Below are 16504 nucleotides of genomic sequence, written 5' to 3'. Positions count from 1 at the left end.
CGCTGTGCTGTACACCAATAAAACATAACATTGTAAATCAACTGTACCTCAATTTAAAAAAATCCAAAAGTATGTGCATTTATGTGTGTGTATGTATACACACAAACATTCATATACACAAACATTCATTCAGTAATACTTATTCAGCCCCAACTATGTGACTGGCCCTAGAAATATGGCTGTGAACAAGTTATCCAGATTTCCTGCTTTCATGGAGCTTACATCCTAGTCAGGGAAGAATGACAAAGACAATTAAAGTTCATTTCAGGTAGTAATAAGAATAATGGGGAAAAATTAAAGTGTTTAGAGAGTGATGGGGAGTGGGGCTCTCTGAGGAGGTAACAGTTGAGTTGAGGTCTGAATTCCTGGCCTTGCAAAGGTCACATGTATAGATAAATGTGTAGAAACTGTCTGGGGTGATATTCACTGAACCATTATGGTTAGTTAATGCGAAAAAGAGGAGAGAGGGTTGCAGGGGCATGGAGTGATGGTGTGGTGGGGATAGGCAGAAAAAGAAAAATTTGTATTTCTTATTCTGTGGATTGCTAAATTGTCCATACTTTTATAACACACAAGCATGAATTTGTATATTGTGTAATTTAGACAATTTTTTAAAATGGCAAACCAGTCAGAAAAAAAAAAGAGCATCAAAGCTTTTCGTAATGTATAGAAACTTTTTGTTCACATTTGCAAATCCATACAGGCATGCCAGAATTACAGAGAATTACAGAAGGTGCTGGCCTCTTTCTGACCAGGTGTGCTGGTTCTGTGTATATTTACATTAATACAAACAGTAAATGTGGCAATGATAATAGAGAAAATGATGATGGTACTGATCTATTTATTTGTATCCCTGCCATCTGTGTCCCTTCCCTCGTGCATGTCACTCCTGGATTTTTGGTTTCTGAATGATATTCTCATGTGGATTCTCAGCCCAGAGCCTTCCCAGAGTCCCTGTAGGATCAAGTCGCACCCCCTCAGCCTGGTGTTCAGGGCCCTTTGCATTCCGACCGAGTGCACCTATTAACTTTTCAGCATTATTCCAAATCATGAATTCCCATTCCAGCCAGGCTGCTCTGCCATTGTCTTTCCGAGATGCTGTGTAGATTAACCCCCTCCATACTGTTGCTTGGGGACCACGCCTCTCCACTCTTCCACCTTCAGCCTCAGTTATTAAAATCATGCCCAATATTCAAAACTCAGCCCAATACCCTGATAATCTAAGCTCAAAATTTTCTGTTTCTTTAACAAATTATTTTTCAAAGGCACATACAGGCTCGTGAGATCAGGTATCAATGTGAATTCATGTTTTTTTTAATAGATAAGATAGGTAGTTAACTAGATAGATAGAGATATGTATGTATACCTTGGGTAGTATACATACAAGTACTTCCTAGAGATCCACTAAGAGAGGCTAGAAGCAGTGACACCCCAGTAGCAATGAGCACACCTTGCACCCAAATCTTGGTTTCTAAATTCCATCCTCCAATAAAAGGAACCAGGGCTCCTTGTAGAACTTGTTGATTCTAGAACAGCGGGCAGGGAAAGTGCAAGACGAGCCTGGAGTGTCTTGTGGTGCTAGAAAGTAAGGATGTGGAAAAAAAGGAAGGGCGTGCATATTGAAAGCGCACAGGAGCCAATCTGAAAGAGTTCCAAATGACCAAAGTTGAAACAGCTTGAGCAGCAAAATAAATAATTATTTATTTTAAAATATATATCAAATTTTAACCCCCAAATAAAATAATTTTCATAAGTCCATACTAATATAAATAAATAACTGAACAAATAAATAGATGGGGAGAAATGACAACTCTTTCTTACAGAAGAATTCAATTAATACATGTAGAAAGAAATGAGGGAAATAGAAAATCACCATCAGAATACTACAGTACTAATTACTGCAGGTAAGATCTGCCAGTGAATACTAAAATTAGGGGGTGTAAGTTTGACCAGAAACAGGATACTTTCATGGTTTCAAAGTGTCTCCTTTACAATATTTAGTAATTACCAAGGAGAAATAGTAAGTTTACTGTGAAGAATACTGATAGACAGAACCTCAACCAAGGGATCAAGGGTCACATCACCAGTAACGTATTGATATATCAGCATCATGTGCACCCAGAGACGGGCACGCACAGAGAAAGGACACTTCACCTCTGTAGTATTTTTCCTGACAGTGCATTAGCTCAGTCTAATCATGAGAAAACACCCAGATTGAGAGACTTTGTACAAAATAGCTGACCAGTATTCTTCAAAGCTGTCAAGCCCGTGAATAGACAAGGAAAGACTGAAGAACTGTCACAGACTGGAGAAGAGTAAGTACTCCTAACAGCTCAAGGCACTGTGAGATACCAATTGGATTTTGGAACAGAAAGAAGACATTAGTGGAAAAACTGGTAAAATCAGAGTAATTCTGTGGTTAATAGAGTTGTACCAAGGTTAATTTCTTAGTCTTAACAAATGTTGGGCGGTTATATGAGATATTAACACAGGAGAAGCTCGGTGAAGAGTACATGGGAGCTCTCTGGACTTTTGGCAACTCTTCCATAAGTCTGAAATGATCTCAAAATAAAAAATTTTAAAAACACACACATACATACATACAGGCACATTCTAGGGGTCCAGGTCAGACCTAACAATTCAGAATCTGGAGGTAGGGCCTAGGAATCTGCATTTCAAACCAGCTTCTTAAATGAATCTCATGTACACTGAGGTTTAAGAACAATTGCTCTAGCACTAGTCACATCCATCATTCCAGTTGTGAACAAGTACAATTACTGCTTTGTGGTGGATGAAAAACAACATGGTAGAGCACAAGGAGTGTGAGCTTTGGTGTCAGAGAGCCCTGGTTTCATCCAGGTGCTGCCATTTACTAGTGCTAACCTTAGGTAAGTTATTTAAGCTCATCTATTAAATGAGATTAATAATACCACTCTGGCGGGGTTGTTGAGGCACTGGAAACAATGTACTATGTATAGGAAATGGCTGGAATGATGCTTAGCACATAACGTGCTAAAAAAAACAGAGGGATTATTATTCCTTTATGTTTGTAAGTTACTTTATTGACAAAAATATCTGCTGATTGAATATTTTCTATAGCTGTGTGACCTTGCGAAAGGAACTTAACCTCTCTCTGTCTCAGTTTCCTCATCTATAAAATGGGGGTCATAATAGTACTACCTCATTAGGTTGTCGTGAGGATGAAATGAGGATTAAATTACCATGGTTTTTGCGTCTCTCAGATTTCCACTCTGTTTACTAGAGGATCTCTGAGAGGTTACCCAGCCATCAGTGGACATGTCTGTCATCACCTGACTTTCTCCCTTTCCTCAGTAATTATTTTCTCTGTAATAGCTTCAAGATAGGTCCAGTGTGCATTTTTTGAAAAGGAATGTGACATGATGGTAGAGGAAAAGGGAATTTATTTTGATGAAATTGCAAATATGTATTGAAACGTAGAATTTCCTTTTTGTTCTGATTTTGATTTGGAGACTTGGGAATTTTGGTCCCAGAGGAGAAAGTCCAAGTAGCTTGAGAAATTCTGTCCCATTCAATTTATCTTTCTGTAGAATGAGAAGGGGCAGGGGACCCCAAACATTTTCCCGGGAATCTACCCCCTTAGGGGAAAGTTCTCTGTTAGAGAGAGAAGGAGGCAGGTGGCAGGGGACGTTGCCCAGGCTCCTTCATTGGCAAAGGTGGGCTCTCGGTCAGCTTTGAAGGACATCTCACCTGGAGAGGTGTGTGCTCTAGGAACAAATTACTCTTCAAAACAGGAAAAGAAGAAAAAATAAAGGACAGGAACCTGATAGAATTGTGGAAATTAAAGATCGTCTTAGAATAACTCCTAGAATACATTTTGTTGAGGGAAATAAAAATTCACAAAGGTAGAAATAGGTGAGTAAACACCATTGAGTACATTGTTTGAATTGAAAAAATGTAATAGTGCTATCTGTATTTCGTTTTTTCCCATTTTTATTGTGGTAAGATATGCATAACATAAAATGTTTTAATTAATCATTTTTAAGTGTACAGGTCAGTGGCATTCAGTACATTGTTGGGCAAACCACTACCACCATCCATCTCCAGAACTTCTTCATCTTCCCAGACTGAAACGGTGGCTGCATTTCTTGTGCCTTTCCATGGAGACCTTCGTTTCTTTAGTCATGATCTGACTTAGTGTATATGGAGACTGTGGCTTTCAGATTGTACAAATGAATTGTTGCTATTTTAGTTATATTCAAGTCTCTATTTTTCATAAATGTAGGAGATGTTTCCCCCTTGGTAAGAAAACAAACACAAAAAGACGTGTTTCTTTTTTACTTCCTCTTGAAACTTGTCCTTTCCTCCTCTCTGTTTCCACTTCCTGCTTTAATCCTCTTTGAATATTTTTTCCTTCTCCTAATTATCACTAACATCATTTAACAAAGATTCCCTCCTCTGGAATTCAGTCCTACTTGAATCTAAATGGCGTTTTTGTCTTTGCTTTTGTTCTGTCCTTTGCCTCCTCCAGCTCCCTTTCCATTCCTTTAGTTTTTAGGGTCTTTTAAAAATGCTATCGAGGTAAGGAAATGGGATGATATACATACAAAGTGACTTAGCTGTACCATCAACAGAGGCCTGTAGGGTGACGCCCTGGACCACACCAGCAAAAGAATGATATTCAGCATGGTAGGGGTTATGTTGGTTTTCTCTTCAGGAACTTGGGTCTTCTATTCTTCAACTATTCACAGACCTTCTTATCTCTCAGGGCCTGTCCTTTCCTCTGCAATCGGCCTTCAAACATATTTAAAGTCACAATGTTTCTGAGACAGTTCAGCAGTTGAATTCCTTACTTTGTGTAAATATTTATTGGATGCCTAATATAGCTACTAGGCATTGCCTTAGGCACATAAACTTTTAGGAGTTAACTAGACCCAGAAGGTCCCTGTCCTCTCGGAACTTCTATTCTAATTGGAGGAGGCAAGCAACAGACGAGAAAATAATTTAACAAAAGGCCACTGGTTGCGGACAGAGGTACGTAGAGTGGTGTGATGGGGAGCCTGGAGGGAGAGAGGAAGGAGGCTCTAGGGTAAGCCTTTCTGAGGAGGTCACACCTGAGCTCAGATCTACAGCAAGAGTTAGAGCTGGGCATTCGAGAATGGTAAGTGGAAAGCTCTGCCTCACATCCGGGAAGCTGTTGGTAGCACTTCACTCACAGGCCGGGGAAGATGCTGATCCTAAATCACAGGAGCTCCCTAGAGCTTAATCTCCGGACCCAAGGAAAGGGGGAGAAATGTGAAGTTACTGCTAATTGATTTACATCAACAGATACAATTTGGGGACATCATTAATTTTCACCCTAATCATAGTTTTGATACTTTAGGCAATCATCTAAAATGAGAACTCACAAACAATGAAACTGAATAAAGCATCAGGGCTGCACATGTATTTCATAATTGATACTGTTTTTCAGCAAATTTGAGCACATTATCTTCTTCACTTTGGGTGCATTGAATTTCGGGAATGAAGTGAGAAAGAACATTCCAAAAGATGATTCGCTTGTTAAATGAGATAGTTTCTACTTTATGTTTTCTTTCTGAAAGGGGTGGGGGGACTTATGTGTTAGTTTCTATCTAAAGAAAGACTTAAGAGCATCTCCGACAGAGGAAACCCTGGCTGTAGGCAGGAAGAGAAGTAGGAGCTCGTTAACTTCCTATTAAGTCCATTTTCCTCCTCACCCTCTGTTGACTTTGACAGTAACTGAGCCATAATGGAAAGTTGTGCTAGGAGGTGAAAGATCACCACTGATAGGAACTCGGTCCCCTGTAGAGACAGAGTGTGTCCATCCTGCAGAGCGTTTTAGGGACCATGGTTCACGTGTAATGAAAGCAGAGTGAAAAGTCTTGAAGGGGTTTAAAGATGAAAGTGGCATCCTCTAATGTAAGTTTTTTTAAAAAGCCCTCTGGATCTTTCATAACGATAAGGCTCAGTCCATCAGGAAGGTGTATCTACCCTAAATGAGTATGCACCTAACAACAGAGCTTCCAAATCTACAAAGCAAAACCATGCTTAGAGAAATAGAGAAATAGACAAATCCACAATCAGAGTGAGAGACTTCAACACTCCTCTTTTGATAATTGTCTGTTAGTGTGAAAATAAATGATGGCTCCCAAGTCATATCTGTTTTTTGTTTGTTTGTTTGTTTGTTTTTGGCTGTGCCACGTGGCTTGTGGGATCTCAGTTCCCCAACCAGGGATTGAACCCAGGCCATGGCAGTGAAAGCCCGGAATCCTAAAAACTAGGCCACCAGGGAACTCTCCCAAATCATATCTGTTGATGTAAGTGAATTTGCAGTAACTTCATATTTCTCCCCTCTTTCTTTGTGTCTGAAGATAAAACTCCATAGAGCTCCTGTGGTTATAATAAGCAAAGAGAAAATCAGTTAGCACCTAGAAATCCTTGACAACACTATCAACCAACTGACCTAATTGGCAGCTACAGAATTTACAGAATGCTCCACCCAACAACTGCAGAATAATAAACATTCAACATTCGCCAAGATAGACCATATGTGGGCCATAAAACAAGTCTCAGTGAATTTGAGAGGATTGAAATCATGCAGAGTGTGCTCCCTGACTACAAGGAAATTAGATTAGAAATGAATAATAAAAAGATATCTGGAAAATCCCAAATATTTGGAAATTAAACAGCCACCCTTGTAAATAACCCATGGGTCAAAGAAGAAATGACACTGGAGATTAAAAGTCCCTCTGGCCGCTCTGTGAGGAATAGATTGAAGGGGAAAGTGTGTGCACAGGGAGGCCAGTGAATGGACCCTTCCAGAATTCTAGGGGAGCTGCAATGGTGCCTTGAACTCAGGGTAAGGCAGTGGAAAGGGAGAGAAATGGGCAGATTCAGATGTATTTTGGAGGAAGAGCATATGGGACTTGCTGAGGATTGGATGTGGGCAATGGGGATAGGAGAGGAAACATCAGACCTCAAGGTTTCTGGTTCATGTCATTTCACATCTCCCCATGGCTCTTAGGATCACGTCCAAATTTGTCAGCATAGCTCCTGCTATCGGGCCCCTGCCCACTTGGCCAGCCTAATCTCTCCCCACCCCTGGCTCCTGGCTCTCCCACTGTAAGCTCCAGCCCCACCAACCAATTGGCCATCCTCCCTGGTGTGTTGCTCTCTCCTGGCCTCTGGGCCTTTGCACATGCTGTTCTATTTATCTTCAGTACTCTTTGCCCTGCTCTTCACTTGCCTATCTCTCAGCTTAGTTGTCACTTCTGTCCTTTTTTCACTCCAGAATGGTTTAGCAGCTACTCCTTCTGTTCTGTGCTACTCCTACCGTTAGCCACATCTTATTTTGCTTTGCCTCTTATCTGTCTCCCCCACCAGAGCTCTTTGAGAACAGAGCACAGGCCTCATTCTTTTACTACCACCACTACTGCAGCCAGTTACTGGGCTATGAATCAAGGAGCTAGCCCTCCTGAGAGTGAGCCCATAAGAATGTCACATAGCATTTATTGAGTCCTTACTGTGTGTATGTCAGGGGCTTCACATGCATTATCTCATTTAATCATCCCGGCAGCACTCTGAAGTGAGTGACCAATCCCATCTACAAGATGAGGAAACAGGGAGTTCCCTGGCGGTCCAGTGGTTAAAGACTCCATGCTTCCACTGCAGGTGGCACGGGTTCGATCCCTGCGGGGAACTAAGATCCTGCATGCCGCCCAGCACGGCCAAAAGAAAGATGAGGAAACTAAGGCTTAGAAGGCTTAAAGCAGCTTGCCCAAGACCACAGTTTGTAGTGGAAACAGAATCCAAACACAGATGGTTAGATTTCAAACCCCGAACTTTCAACCACAAAGTTGTACTGTCGAAGTCAGAACAAGGTTGCAGCAAAATGAACTTGAAGGAGAGCCAGTGGCCCCTGATCATCTTGTTGCCCATGGCCAGAGGCAGCTGCCCAGGTTGGGGTGGTGAACGGAGCCACAGCAGCATTATATACAAATAGCTGTTGTCTGTCCTCTGTTCGCCCTTCTCTAAGAAAACAGAGGGCTCATTTCTAGTGCTAATTGCCATAAGGGAATTAGAATGGCTAATTTTATATCCTTTCGGTAAATATTCCTCTGCCCATTATAAAGTGGCCACAATGATCCTCTTCAAATTAATACCACCAATAATTGCTGCAGAATTAGCCTCCAGAGACGCAATGTTATAGGAAGAGTGGAGTTTTTCTCCTGGTCTTTTATTTTTTCAGGTAAAGAGTAAAAAGGCCTGGTGCTCTTGTTTTCAGTCGAGGTAATATGTGGATCACGATATTAGAAATGTTCGAAAACTTCAACTTTTCTCAGCTTGACTTTGTTTATATAAAAGACACTTTGTGGTCGACACATGCTTTGAAGTGCTGTGAGCATTGATGTGAATGGCAACTAATTACACGTGAGTTTTAAAAGAAAAAACACGGAGACTTCTTATAGTAGCAACACCGCTATTTATTGAGTACTTACTACGTACCAGCCACTGTACCGAGTTCCCTGTGTGTGTTTTATTTCACTGGATGTTAGTGACAACCCAAAGACAGGGGCCGTGGTGGAGGTCTTGCTTTCCACTTTTTATGCACGGGGAACTGAGGAACTTGTGTCCAGAGTCACAGGGCACATGATGCCAGGATTTGAACTCAGGAATGCCAGACTCAGGATTCCTAAGGACTATCATCTATTCCGTCTCTGAGATATACCACTAGGGCTACTTTTGTGTGTCAGTTTTGAAATATGATCTACCTACCAAAAAGAGCCCCCCAAAACGCTGTATGCTTAGTTTAGCACACTCACACCTGTATAACCACTACTGTGGTCGAGAACTAGACAAACGACCATCACCCCAGAAATCTGCCATCAATGCATCCCTTCCTAGGACCACTACAATCTTCTTTATATTTCAGGAAGGGCAGGTGCAGAGGAAGAGGGAGGGAGCGAGGCTTTAGCATCTGCCAACTCCAGTACCTATGTGCCAGGGCCAGGCAGGTAACTCGGGACTGACACACATCAGGTGCAATCTCAGTTAAAGGCGATTCCATCATACCTGTTGCTCAGGTTAAAATCCATGGAGTTGCCCTTGACTTTTCTCTTACTCTCACATTCCACATCCAATCTGTTGCGGAAATCCTGTTGGCTCCATTTCAAACTGTGTTATGGATTCAACCACTTCTCACTCCCTGGGTTGTTACCACCTGAGCCAAGCCGCCATCGCATCTCACTTGAATTATTAAAATAGCATCCTAACTGGTCTCCCTGCTTCCCCTGTGTGCCCCAATTGTCTTTTCTCCGTGTAGCATCCAAAGTGATCCTTACTCCAAGTCAGACCATGCCACTCCTCTGGTAAAAGCCCTTCAATGGCTTCCATCTCACTGACAGTGAAAGAACAAGTTCTTTCAAAGGCAAACAAAGCCCTAACTAAGTGAAGTGACCGGCTCCCACTCTGCTCCATCCTCATCCCTGGCTCCTTGTTGCCCACTGTGGTCCAGCCGCCCTGGCTCCCTGCTGTTCTAAGAGTGGTCCAGCCTCCGCTATTTGTTACTTGCCCTCTTTCTTCTCAGTGAGTCCTTCCCAACGTCCCTAATTAAAGTTGCAAGCCCCTTCCTACCTGGGACCCCCGCCTCTCTCCCTGCTTTATTTTTAACCAGCTTCTATACTGTATAATCAATATATTTATCTTGCTTATTATTTCATGATGGAATGCCTCCATCCTGAAGGGTTTTTTAGTTTTCCTTTTCCAGACCTTTTTTCAACTCTTCTTGCTTTCTTTTTTGTTTTGATGAAAGATGGTAACACTTTTATTTTATTGAAGAAAGTGATGAAAGCTTTAACAATAGTATTGATTTAAGACCGAGAAAAAAATTAATCGTCAGTGAGCTTGAATTTAGGGACTAGATGTCTGCATAACCCTTAATTGATTAAAACATTAATATTAATACAGTTTTATTTAGGCCTTATTAGATAATCAGCCATAAAGAGAAATCTGTTCTCTTTCACATGGGTTGAATAGCTTTCTCGTCCTCTGATTCTGTAATTCTAAATTAGCTTTTTAGTGAAACACTGTGCAGTCTCTCATTTCCTTAAACACATTCTAGAAAGTGACTTTACCGTGTTGCAACTTTATTAGCCCCAAATCCAGCGATTGTTAGCATTATTTGACACATTAACTTGGATAGAACACTTTTCTGTGCATTAGTTTTCCTTCCCAGTAAAATAGGATTGGCAGGATGTTGAGTTCTTTGGATGGTCTTGAGCATGCAAAACATCAAAATTGTATTTACATGTGATAAGTAACTTGCATCATGATTGTATAATTTACTATTACTTTTGTAGAGAGTTTGCCCTGCTTCCACAGTACTCTGGAGTTGTGATTTAAAAAGAAAACAACTCAGCAGACTGGTGCTAATCTGTGGCAAAGTTTTTGCCTGTCCATGGTTAAATAAGAAAAAATAAGTGTAGTGTGGTAGATGTTTGTTTAAGTTTGTGTGTTCATTTTAAAGCATTCATCCTAATTCTGGAATTAAGATCTTTAAACTGTTAAGACGGATATCTTCTTTTATGACATGGTAGATCATCATTATTTTTTTTATTTCATTTTATTGATTTGTAAATTCTATTCCTCTAGTAGATGAGGAAGGAAAGGTAAATCCTGCAGTTAATCATGTAAGTTTTGAAATTATTCAAGACTGAAATCCCCATGATGCCTGTATCATACAGTGCCCATGTTCATCAGTTTTAAATATTAGGATCTCAATGGAGTGGTGTCTTAACTTGCCATAACAAAATACCGTAACTGGATGGCTTAAACCACAGAAATTTATTTTCTTATAGTTCTGGAGGCTAGAAGTCTGAGATTAGGGTGCTGACATGGTTGGGTTCTGGTGAGGACACTCTCTCTGGTATGCAGACTGCTGCCTTCTCACTATGTTCTAATGTGGCAGAGAGAGAGAGACAGAGAGACAGAGAGAGAAACAGAGAGAGAATGAGAGCAAGCTGTCTGGTGTCTCTTTTAATGAGGACATGAATCCCATCTTGAGGGTTCCACCCTCAGGACCTCATCTAACCCTAATTACTTCCCAAAGACCCCATCTCCAAATACCCTCACATTGGGGAGTTAGGGCTTCAACATATGCATTTTGTAAAGACACATTCAGTCCATAACAAGTGTTGTTGTGGTTTTAGGATGACATCCTTCTTTGGTTCAGCTACCTCTAAATTGGGGGAACAATGGCAAAACAAGGCAAATAACTCTATTACTCACTATGACTTTAAAGTCTCAAACCCCAGGGCAAAATTCTGGTAAACTAAGCATTTAGCATAGCAAAACTTATTTACTTAAGGTGGCTGGCTTGAATGATCTACAACAGAGGTTGACAAACCACAGCCTTTGAGTCAAGAATGGCTTTTACATTTCAGATGGTTGAAAAAAATCAAAAGAAGAAGGCTTTGTGACATCTGAAGATTAAATGAAATTCCAGTTTTATTGTCTCTAAATAGTTTTATTGGAACCACCCATGCTCATTTGTTTATATATTGTCCATGGCTGCTTTTATGCTAACAGCAGTTAAGTAGCTGCAACAGAGCCTAAAATATTTACTCTCTGGCCCTTTAGAGAAAAACCGGTTTGCCAATCCTTGCAGACAAAGCTGGCCAATGACTTGTTTTGCCTATTTCCAAGTCTAAGTCTTAGCTGAAAATACTGTTTCAAAAAGATGCAGAGCCATATCCATCAACACTAAAAGAAATGGATCCAGAGACAGAGTATTTACCCTAAAGCCTGGCATGAGCTAATCTACGGATTGTCCACTTCAAGTAGTCTAACGCTAGCCCTAGCTTTTCCAAGAAAAAACCGAGAAAGACAGATGGCCTTACTGGAGGATGGAGGAGAAGAAAGCCACAGTCATTTGCTAATGTTTTCATTCCTTGCGACCTTCAACCCTTACCAAATATAGTCCAGGGTCCTGGAATTGGACGAGTCTGAATCAAGACGGATCTTCCTTTGAGTCTCTACCCTTTGACTGACCCTTATCCCTGAAGTCCAAGGAGAAGGGAGGAATGGAAGCTAAGAGTGGGACCCTTTCTAGAATTAACATTAATCAACAAAATCATTGGCAGCGTTGACTTACCAGGCCACTTCCTTTTCTTCTTGTTTTCTCCCTCCTCACCCAATACACACAAAGGTGATTTTAAAAGACGTGGACTCCCTCCTCTACGTAGACACCGATGTTCTCTTTCTGAGACCTGTTGATGACATCTGGAAGCTTCTGAGGCAATTTAATTCCACACAGCTTGCGGCCATGGCCCCCGAGCATGAAATCCCCAAGATCGGCTGGTACAGCCGCTTTGCTCGGCACCCTTTCTATGGCTCCGCGGGAGTTAACTCAGGAGTCATGCTGATGAACTTAACTCGGATAAGAAGTGCCCAGTTCAAGGTAAGGAAGTATGTTATATTTCCTTGTTTAAACATTGGGATTTTGTCTCCTCAACAGTGATGTTTCAGGAGTGTCAGCGTATTGATTTTGGAAGTAGCTGGCTTGCAGGTGAGAATGGAAGAAGCCAGGGAAGAGAAGAGTATTTGGAGAGTTATGGAATATTTGTTGGCTTAGGAAAATTCCAGATGATAATGGAATTTAAACTGTTCAGCAGAGTTACTGTTGGGGAATATTATGTTGCATTTCTGAATTGCATGTTTAAACGCTCTGTGTATCCCAGGCTTCAAAAACCCTGGAAAACTTTTTGGAGTTACCCTAGGGATATATTTATGTAAATGTACAGAGATGAACGTACAAGGCTGTTCATGGCCTTGTCTTTTATCCTAGCAAAAAACTGGAAGAACCTAAGTGAACATCAGTAGAGAACAAGTCAAAAAAATTATCCTCCTATTAAAAAGAATTAGATCAAATCTATAAGTGAGATAAGAGCTCTAAAAAACATTAAGTGAAAAAATTAAAATGCAGCAGAGCATGATGCCATAGAGGTGATCCCTTTTATGCCTTAGAAACTTCCAGAAGAGTATCTAAGAGACTGGTCATTAATTATGGATACATCTAGGGAAAGTGGGAATGGGAATTGCAGGAGGCAGGAGGAAAAATATTTTTACTTTTTACATCTTTGTGTGCTGTTTGAATATTTAGTCTGAATATGTTGCTTTTGTCTTAAAAGTAAATAATTAAAAAAAATTTTATTGGAGTGTAGCTGATTTACAATGTTGTGTTAGTTTCAGGTGTACAGCAAAGTGAATATGTATATCCACTCTTTTTCAGATTCTTTACCCATATAGGCCATTACAGAATATTGAGTAGAGTTCCCTGTGCTCTACAGTAGGTCCTTGTTGGTTATCTATCCTATATACACTAGTGTGTGTATGTTCATCCCAAGCTCCTGATTTATCCCTCCGCCACATGGGGCATGATTTTCTGAGCAGAAGCCATAGGCCCAACTGCCAGTTTCTGGTCCATCTACCATCCGTGTGTACACCTGTAATCGCTAGCCCTAGTTCTGCTTTGTCCTATGCCTTGAGGCCAACAGGTCCCCTCCTCTGCTGATTTCATTTTCATTCTGGGGAGCGGGGGCGGTGAAGGGGAGAACCCGTCCCTGTACGTTGATTCTCAGCGGATGAGATGTATTTGCCGTGCCTTAGCCGCTCTGATGGTTTTCTCTTTTCCAGAACAGCATGATTCCAACAGGCTTGGCTTGGGAGGACATGCTGTACCCTCTGTACCAGAAGTACAAGAATGCCATCACGTGGGGAGACCAGGACTTATTAAATATTATTTTTCATTTCAACCCAGGTAGGTTCTCTTTCAAGAATGCAGTTCTCGGAGGAGTCCGCCCACCTCGCCCCACAGAGCACATTCCAGCCTGGGCTGCATTGTCGAAGCCTGAATTGTGCCTGTGTCCCCTGCAAAGGGTGCCTTTTCATCGCCCACCCCACCCCCTCCCCAGGGTCTCACGCGGGCGGTCCTCTTGCTGCTGACACAAAAGGCCAAATGTTGAAACCCCCGACACTGGGCTCCGTTTTTCAAGAATATTTTAGGTTTTGCCGCGCCATTCTTCCAAGAAGTACAGGCAAAATCAATGGGCGGCACAGGACTAAATGAAAACATTATAATCTAGGCATGAGGCCCGCCATAGCCTGAACAATTGCTAGATTGAAGGGAATTGATTCTTGGGATCCTTACAATAAAGTGACTTGTTCAGGGTTAAAAGGGTCTAGAAGAAGGACTTGGATTCCCACATCCCTCTTTCTTTTCACCTCGGGCTAAAGAAATTCTTCTTACATTGTTAAGTCAGTGTTTGGGTAGTTGGGGAAGGAAAGGAGATGTATATTTCTGGTCTGTGTTTTTGTATTGACACCTAAAGCTAAAAATTTTCCTTCTTTTCTTTCATCTTTGCTACAACCTTATTTAATGGTATTAAAACCAAAACCATGTTTTCTCTTTGAGAAAGATCTCTAGGGAAAAAAGCACTCTTCACCCCAACCTCCTCAGGCCTCTCCTGTGTCTTTAAAAATCCTGAACTAGAGACTCCTGTTTATAAAGACTTCTGTGTATGTACCTTTTTTTTTGTTTTTTAACAAAATTCTGAAATAAAACCTAATCTCACATGCCCTTGGATCAAAAAGGAGCAAATCCTGGAAAAGAAAAAAAGCAGGTTGATATGGAACGGGGTGCATTTCTGGCAAAGAGTCCCAATACTAATTCATTTGATGAAGGGGATGTGTTGGCTGTTCGTTTGTGGCATGTTTTAATCCATTTCACTTTGATAGCAACAGGGATCAACGGGGATTTGAAAGTCTGCCCCTCCTTTTTCTTCTAAAGCGGATTTCATCTTTTTTCCTAGGTGTAGTTATACTGAGTAGGACTCTTGGCTACAAATAAAGGGTCCCTGGAGCTAGTCTAAGCTCAAAGGATACTTTTTTTTAATAAGCAAACTGGTGTCCTGTAGAAACCTAGGGCAGAAAGGCCAGCAGGCTGGGCCCAGGACCTAAAGCAGGAGAGGGAAAAGGATGAGGAACCCAGGTTGGACTTGGCTTCTCCTGGTGAGACTGTGTATTCCTCTCTTTGAAGGTTCTCATTCTGTGCTCAAAGCAAAGTACCAAGGTTTCATGTTCCACGTCCAGACACATGGAAAGACTAACTTCATCCCAGTTCCAAATTCCTGGGGGAGAAATCAGATGTTGGCAGTGTGGGTCCCCTAGGCCAGGAGCATGGAGCTAAGGAATCATGGCTGACATGGATTATTTTCTGAGTGTCAGGTGCTGTTCTAAGCATTTTCTTATTTAATCCTCACAACAACCCTGAGAATAGAATCCCCATTTTATAGACAAAGGTACCAAGGGAAAGAGAGTTAAATGATTTGTGGTATAGCTAATGAGTGCCAGAGCAGGGGCACAAACCCAGGCCACTCCAACTGTGGCCCCGTGTCTTTGGGGGTGAGGGGAAGGTCCCAGAGAAGGGGGAATTCTAGAGAGCTGGGCAGGTATCCCCAAATGTGTCTCTCTCTCCCGCATTATTTCTGCCCTTTAAATATTGCATTTTTTCCTCTGTGTTGTGTGGCTTAAACTCTCTTCCATAAGCCTATCTGTCCATATTCCCAAACTGAGGAATTCAAAACATTCGCATAGTTGCCTCCCTAGAAATCCTCTTAGCCTGTTGCAGATTATTTGAGGACGTGATCAGTAAGTAAATAACACTCAAAGACGGTCGCAAGCAGCTCTGCCATTAGATGCGAGCCCCTTGTCTTTAATTAGGGCTGAAAACCAGCTGAGTTTAATGGCGTCACACTGCCCATCTTAGGTCCACTGAGTACAAGGATATTATAAAATAATTATGAAGTTGTTCCAAATCTTGGGTCTGAGCAGTAGCAAGTAAATAACCGAGTTTCCTAACTTTAGGTCAGTGAGTATTAGGTAATTCCTTGATTGTTCTTTGTATGGCCTGCCTTTGATCTTTCATACTTTATCCAGGTACTTTATCAAACATGAGCTCTTTGACCTGAAATCCAGTGATATCCATCACATTGAAAGGTTTTTCTTTGTTTATATTGATTGGGAGCATTTTCTATAAACCAGAACTAACTATATTTGAAAAAAAAAAAAAGTGTGTCACCTTTATCCCTGGAAAGGAGAGAGAGAAAATTGGCCATGACTCAGGAGATAAACATGCTTATTGTTATGATTCTTTGGGTTGCCATTGGTGAAGCAATACACACAAAACCCAAGCCCATATCTAGAATGTTTTTATTATTATAGCCTCTCGTAGCCAATCCCATCGCTTTTAAAATGTGTTTAAAAGCCATTAGCTTAAAAATGTTTTAAAACTCTTTCTATAATTAGATAGTAAATGCCTGTGGATGTGTAATTGCTGTGCTGGGTACTAGACTGACTCACAAGAAGACAGCTGAAGCCCATGGGGGACAGGCAGGTAGCTCATCCCACGGGACATTTCCTGGCAGGTGAGCCACGGCAGCTTCTTCAA

General features: G+C 41.3%; 1 protein-coding gene across 1 annotated transcript in view; it reads left to right on the top strand.

The window, feature by feature from the left end:
* The window catches only part of GXYLT2 (glucoside xylosyltransferase 2), an 81074-nt gene that overhangs the window by 46671 nt on the left and 17899 nt on the right, over positions 1–16504 (top strand). The window contains exons 4-5 of the mRNA XM_068557109.1: positions 12206–12457; positions 13693–13816. Coding sequence (XP_068413210.1) covers positions 12206–12457; positions 13693–13816 — 376 coding nt within the window. The remainder of the gene's footprint in view (positions 1–12205; positions 12458–13692; positions 13817–16504) is intronic.

Source organism: Eschrichtius robustus, chromosome 12, assembly GCF_028021215.1.
Source record: "Eschrichtius robustus isolate mEscRob2 chromosome 12, mEscRob2.pri, whole genome shotgun sequence".
NCBI lineage: Eukaryota > Metazoa > Chordata > Mammalia > Artiodactyla > Eschrichtiidae > Eschrichtius > Eschrichtius robustus.
Note: the sequence above shows the minus strand (reverse complement) of the source record. Positions and strands in the feature narration are given on the sequence as shown.